At 47.0% G+C, this 6,273-nt stretch overlaps 1 protein-coding gene across 1 annotated transcript in view; it reads right to left on the bottom strand.

The window, feature by feature from the left end:
* Nucleotides 1-6,273, bottom strand: part of BMP6 (bone morphogenetic protein 6) — a 163,435-nt gene that overhangs the window by 1,506 nt on the left and 155,656 nt on the right. The window contains exons 5-6 of the mRNA XM_058285200.2: nt 1,000-1,076; nt 98-208 (exon numbers count right to left, since the gene is read on the bottom strand). Of these exons, the coding sequence (XP_058141183.1) occupies nt 98-208; nt 1,000-1,076 (188 nt within the window). The remainder of the gene's footprint in view (nt 1-97; nt 209-999; nt 1,077-6,273) is intronic.

Here is a 6,273-nt window from a genome sequence, read left to right as displayed (position 1 = left end):
GTTCCAACCAAAACAGAAAGTGGGAATAACCGCATTAGAAACCACATCTGGTCGGAGCTCCAGCAGACTCAGGGTTAAAGGGTCTCGACGTGCTCACCAGCGTCTGTACGATGGCGTGATTGGTGGCGTTCATGTGGGCGTTGAGGGGGAAGGAGCACTCTCCGTCACAGTAGTTGGCAGCATATCCCTTGGGTGCAATTATCCAGTCCTTCATTTCAAGCAAAAGGAAGCAAATGGAAACTTGATTACATACATGTTTCCCTTCCTCTTGATTCCTGCCAATAACCTGATGCAGTATTACCCACACTGGACAGGTAAGGAAATAGACACGGGAGGGTTAGGTATCGGTCCAGGGTCACCTTCGAGTGGCAAAGTGGGGTCTGAGCCTGGTCCACGTGGCCCCGGGGACCTCTCGCCCTCTCAGGCCCTCTGGGAAGGCACGCAGGTGGCCGGCTTCAGGTACTGGGCACCCAAAGGGGACTCCCAGTATCGCAGGGCCACCTGCACATGCAAGCCTGCATCTTCTGCTCGTCACCTCGTAACTCAATTTGCTTCTTTCCTTACAAAACCTTTCTGCTCTTCTGGATAGTTTGGGGGAGCCGATTCACAGCCCCGGAAAAAGTGAACCGTTAGATCAATTTTTCCAGCCCTGTCTCGAAACACAAATGTGTTTAAATGCCCAAATAAGTATGTGCCCGTGGACTTTTAAAGAATGGGGCAAGAGTATTGTAAGCTGTGGCTGCTGCCTGGGACCCCCCAGCCTGGCTCGCCTGGGTTCCCTGGAAAGGGATCGGGTGGGATCGGCACGCGTGTAGCCAGGCCCGCGTCTTCACACTCCAGGAATCCGAGCATTCCTACGGGCTCCTCAGGACTGTCACTTAAGGAGCCAGCTCAGCCCAGAGGCTCCCAACCCTTGACGAGAGCTGCCGCTATTAAGATGAGAAGAGACCGATGGAGAAAGGACCTCCTTGGTCCCGCCTTGCTGTCCAGAGAACTTACCTGCCATCCCAGGTCTTGGAAGCTCACATAGAGCTCATGCTTCCTGCAGGCTGTTTTTAATTCACTGCTGTTGTAATCTGTGGGAAGAGATCAAAAGATGCATCTATTCATTCATTCCTTTCTTCCTTTCAAAGTTCCCAGGGAGCACGTGTGCATGGAGCAAACGCGGGGAGGAGCCGTGAACAAGACCCACGCTAGGCTCAGACCGGGTCCCAATTGTGTGGGCATTCTGTGCTTTCCACGGCGTCCACTCCGGTGCCAGCACTGGGCACGCTGGCACACAATCAGCAGTTGACTTGGGTGGAGTCCTCGAAGCAGCACGTGTATACGCAGCCTGGGATGTGCGCCAGACAGCGAGCCGGGCTTAGGGAGGGCGAGAGAGCCAACTCTCTCCCATCCCCAAGCCGAGCCTCCCACCTCGGAAGACACCGTGTTCACTTGAAACAAACAGGACTGTCTAAATTTCAAGCAAGGGCAGTCCTGAAGCTGCACAGGGGCTTCTGAAGAGGCTGCTGGGCCAGGAGAGTACCCTGAAGGCAGGAACCAGGATTTCCTGCATTGTTCTTTTTCCAGCCTTGCTGCCAGCGTGGAGCCTTGTTACCTACAAGGACTTCCAAGCCAGGTGCTCCCTGGGAGAGTCCATTAAAGCCTGGAGATAGAGCTTTACTGGTGCAGTGCAGGAGCCCGGCTAAGCTAGCCTTGGTGGCAAGGGGGATGGCGTGTCCTGATTCATTCAGGCTAATCAGAGCAGCTATTGTGTGCCACGCCCTATGCCATCACCACAGGAAATGGGATGACGAGTCAGACACCGCTCCAGCCCTCCAAGAACGGAGTGAATCGCTGGGGTGGTATAAGACACATAAACAAATGACTCACGAACAGACAGGATCTGAAAGTCACGGGTCAGGGTCACAGGTAAAGACCGCTGGGAGATCAGCCAAGGATGGTTCAGGGTGGAAGCCCGAGGAAAGAGAGTGCTTCTGCTGGAAAAGATTTGGTGGGATGGACTTAAGAATATGGGAAGAGGAGTCAGGTCAGAGAAAGGTGGAGAAATGTACGGCCTAGAGCCACAGTGGTGTGGGCTTGCTACCAGAGGTACCAAGCCAGCCAGCCTTGGATGGTTTGGGAGCCAGGGAGTGAGGGACATGTTCGGAGCAGAGATTCTAAAGGATTAATCTGGTAGGGATGTTTGAGTGTCTAGAGAGGGGAGACAAATGAGAGGTGAGGGGAACTTTTTGGAGAAAGGTTTTTAATCTACAAAGGTCCTCAGTGGATGCAGGAGCCTTGGTGCTACATGCGTGCTACCTCAGCACTCCTCAGTTAGGTGAGCCAATGTGTTGCCTAACCACTGAGAGCCTGTTTGAGTTGGCCTTTCTGTTACTTGCAATCCTGGGCCTCCTGGCCCTGGGTCAGGAGAGAACATGGCAGATTTCAATATTTTGTAAGGGAAAGAGACAAATAGACCAATTCAGCCCAGTGGCCTATACTGGGAGGAGAGACAGACTACCTTTTGGGGATAGTTTGCTAATTCTAAATTTATTCGTTCCTCCTAACTGTATGCCTCTTCTCCTCACAGAACCACTCTAGCTGTAACTTCAAGTATCCCGGAGGAAGCAAATGGGAAGCCAAATCACACTGTAGAGAAATTTTCAGAGCACTATGTCCTCTCAGTAAAAACAAACACTTCTCACCCCATAAAACAAGGTAAAAATCCCCTACTGAAAATAATCCTACAACAAAAAAGCAGCAGTCACATAAATAAGCTGTCCTGAGATGAGAGTTGGCATGTAGGGCTCCAAGGACTGCAGATAAGAGTAGTTTTTGAATGAGGCTATGAAATAAGAGTATCTAAAATAAGAGAAGAGGTAAAAGAAGGAATAGAAACCATAAAGGAAGAAAATTACAGAAAAAGAACAGGTGGATGAAAAAGAACAAAATAGGTTTTATTAAAAACTATAATCATTGAAATAAAAATTAAATGGATGAGTCAAACATCAGATTGAGGAGAGAATTACAGAACTGAACAACATATTCAAAGAAACCCCCCGCAATATAGTACAGTGAAGTGACTAGAAAATATTCTCTCTGAAGACATTAGATCAAAAAGGCACAATCAATCCTAAGCATAATAAATTTATATGTAGCTACATGTGATGAAACCATAGTATATCAAACACAAATTCTTAAAATCAACCAGACACAGAAGGAAAATTATCTACACAGGAACCCAAAGTACATTGGCAGCGGATATTTTCGCAATAGAAATATGTACAATTAAAAATTTCTGATGATATCACAAAAGTAATGCCATCAACCTAGAATTCCATACCCAGCTGTAATAGACACTGACTGCTTTGGCTAAACAGCATCCAGGATCACTTTTCATTTGGAGAATTCCCAGGTAGTCCCGATTTCCGACAGATAGTTCTTCCCTTTGTCTTCCAGAAGCTAGAGCACAGGCACATGACTTAAAGCCAATCAAGAGCCCCCACTCTAGAATATACCTCGAAGGAGTGATTCAAAAGTGAAATCAAGAATAGGTACCAAGGCAGCAAGTATCTAGGGTGATGGCATCCAAAGCAGATCCTAGCTGGACCTTGATTCCCTGAGCTGGTTTCTCCAGCCTTCTTGTTCATTTGGTGAGCTCCCTAATACCCTGAGAGTAAATTATTTCTCTCTTTCAGTTAATTAGCATCTGCATCTACTGTATATAACCAAGAGCCCTGACTGGCTTAATTATTATCCAACAGTTAAGGGTTAGGGAGTGAGGTCACTATTCATTTAGGGTTGACGAGACTATCTCTGGAGGTATCGTGAAGCAGAGACAGGACAGAAATTTGGGCATGAGGCATGAGGCAAACTAGGGCAAGAATATTCCTTAGAGTGGGAATGACAAAGGCAAAGCAGCCTGCTTGACATACACAAGGAACAGTTTGATGTTGACTGCTATGTGCTTAATAAAACCAATGTCCTCTGTCTACCTCCTGGGCACAGAGTTGGAGATTTTCTACTGCAGTTAGATATGACCACGTCCCTGTTTCCCACAGAATGTGAAAAAGTCCGGCCCTGAAACTCCCCTTCCACCTCCACACACTCTCCTTCCTCTTTTATCAAAAGCTAGACACTGAGGATCCAGGAGAAGACTCCAGGGCCCTGTTCCCTCTCACATTTAAAGTTGTCCAGGGTTGGATGATTGATAAGATGACTGCCCTACTTCCAGTCTCAGTCGAATTTTCCCTGCTCGACATTATTCTGCCAGTATTTCCCCCCAAATAAGCTTTCTCCAAAATATCTTTTCTGTGCTGGAGACCAAGTCTTCCTAAAGTCAAGCTTGAAAACGCTGCCCAGTTGGGTAGCAATGATTTCTATGGACAACCGTCCTTCCAAGACCAGGCAGACCTGAAGAGGGACAAACCCCGAAGGTCAGGATTTCTAGTTTCTCTTTCTGCTGGATGGAACCAAGATGACGCAGTCAGTGGACCTTGCTTCTATCTTCACCAACAGTTCTGTTTGTGAACTTGCTGCTAACTTGACTCTCACTACTCAACAAAGAGAACCTTCTCTGTAAGAACAGCTATTTCTTGTAGAGCTAGACACTGGCATTTTTGTTGTTAAGTAAGGATTGGGGCCAGAGAGAGGAAAGGGAGGAATTCAACTCTCCTGTTTTTTCTTCCTACAGACACTCTCAGGCCATGCTTAAGTTTCCTTGTAACTCCATGTTAAGTGCTGGCAAAGAATGTATAAATATTTGTAGAGGTCAATGCTCCTAAGAATACTCGTGTCTGCCGCTCAGGCTCACTATCCTGGGCTCTGCAAGGTCATTACACTTTTTTTTTTTTTGAGGAATTGACAGATTTCAGAAAAACATCCCCTTTCCTCCCCCACCTTTGTATTTATTTAGATGAACGGTCTGGATAGGGTCAGTAAAAATGGATGCAGTTAATATTTAATAGGAACATACCCATGCCAGTGGGATAGAGGAAGGTAACATAACTGTGCCCAAATAAATGGGTTCATGGTCGGGGCAGGGCAGAGAGAGGAAGCCAGAGAGCTGGAGAGAGGCAAAAACAAAACAAAATGAACAAGCAGCAATAACAGCAAGCCAGATCCAAAGCTGATGAAACATCTAAAGGGCAGCAATCGGCTGTCTGAACCATGGACCAAATCAGGAGAATCATCAGAGTGATTATGGGAAGTGCAGGTTCCCCTGCCCCCTGCTGATTCTGGGAGCACAGTGGTTTGAGGCATTGTTCTCTCCACTAGAGGCTCACACCCTCAAGACATGAAGTCCATCCTCAGGGCCCAGGACTCCCTTGGGACGTAGCTGTGGTCATGGCCCAGTCTTGATCCTAAGAGAAATTTGAGAGATGTGGCTTATGCCAAGATGAGCAAAGAAAGCAAAATCTGGTCCTCCATCACTCGCATGATTCTACGGCATAAGAATGGAGGGCAGGGCAAGCATCCAGCAACCCAAGTGGGATCTGGTTGAGCCACATAAGGGCCACATTGCTTTTCCAGGGTGATTTTGACAAGCAGAGCCCAGCCACAGGGAGGTTTGGGCAAGAAAAAAAAATCTATTAAGTAATCTAGTGGTAAAATCCCCAAATCATAAGAGCCCCCTGGATGAATTTCTTCTATACCCAGGAGAAGGTACTTTTTTACTCAACTCTTAAACAGGAGAGAGACCTCCTTCACATAGACCTGGGAGCTTAGAATAGTTTGGAAAGATATTAATTACCTTCAGCAACATTACTTTCCATCTCCCAGTAGAGGAACCTTCAGATATGATTTTAAAAGGCCCAAAGCCTTCCTTCCTTTTCTAAAGGAACATGACAAACACTCGAAGGTGGGTTTTTAATGAACATTTAAATTGATTTCATCTCAGGGTAGGGGACATGTAGGAAGCTTCAGGCAGGAAGCTTCTGAGGCTCTATGTTGGTGGCAAGGAGTGGGGGTAGAAAAGAAGTTTCAAGATCCAAGACAGACCTGCCTTCCCCCCTAAACGATGATACTTCAGCAACAGCCACCATGCTCTGTAGTGGGGAAGGGAAAGCAGTTAAGAGTAAAGAAAGGCAGAAGTCCTTCTCAGGAAGAAGACTGAGCAGAGGGGTCCAGGCTGCATGTCATGGTTGATGTATTTCTGGTGGCTGCCACTGGTGGTACCCAAAGTGTGTTCTTTTATCCTTTACTCTTCCAATACTTTGCCAATTGAGATTGGCATTCAGGCCTTCTAAACTGGAAGTACAGAAATATCCAGAAGTACCCCATCCATTT

This window comes from Dasypus novemcinctus, chromosome 22 (assembly GCF_030445035.2).
Source record: "Dasypus novemcinctus isolate mDasNov1 chromosome 22, mDasNov1.1.hap2, whole genome shotgun sequence".
NCBI classification, from domain to species: domain Eukaryota; kingdom Metazoa; phylum Chordata; class Mammalia; order Cingulata; family Dasypodidae; genus Dasypus; species Dasypus novemcinctus.
The sequence above is the reverse complement of the archived record's forward strand: the minus strand, read 5'-3'. Positions and strand labels throughout refer to the sequence as shown.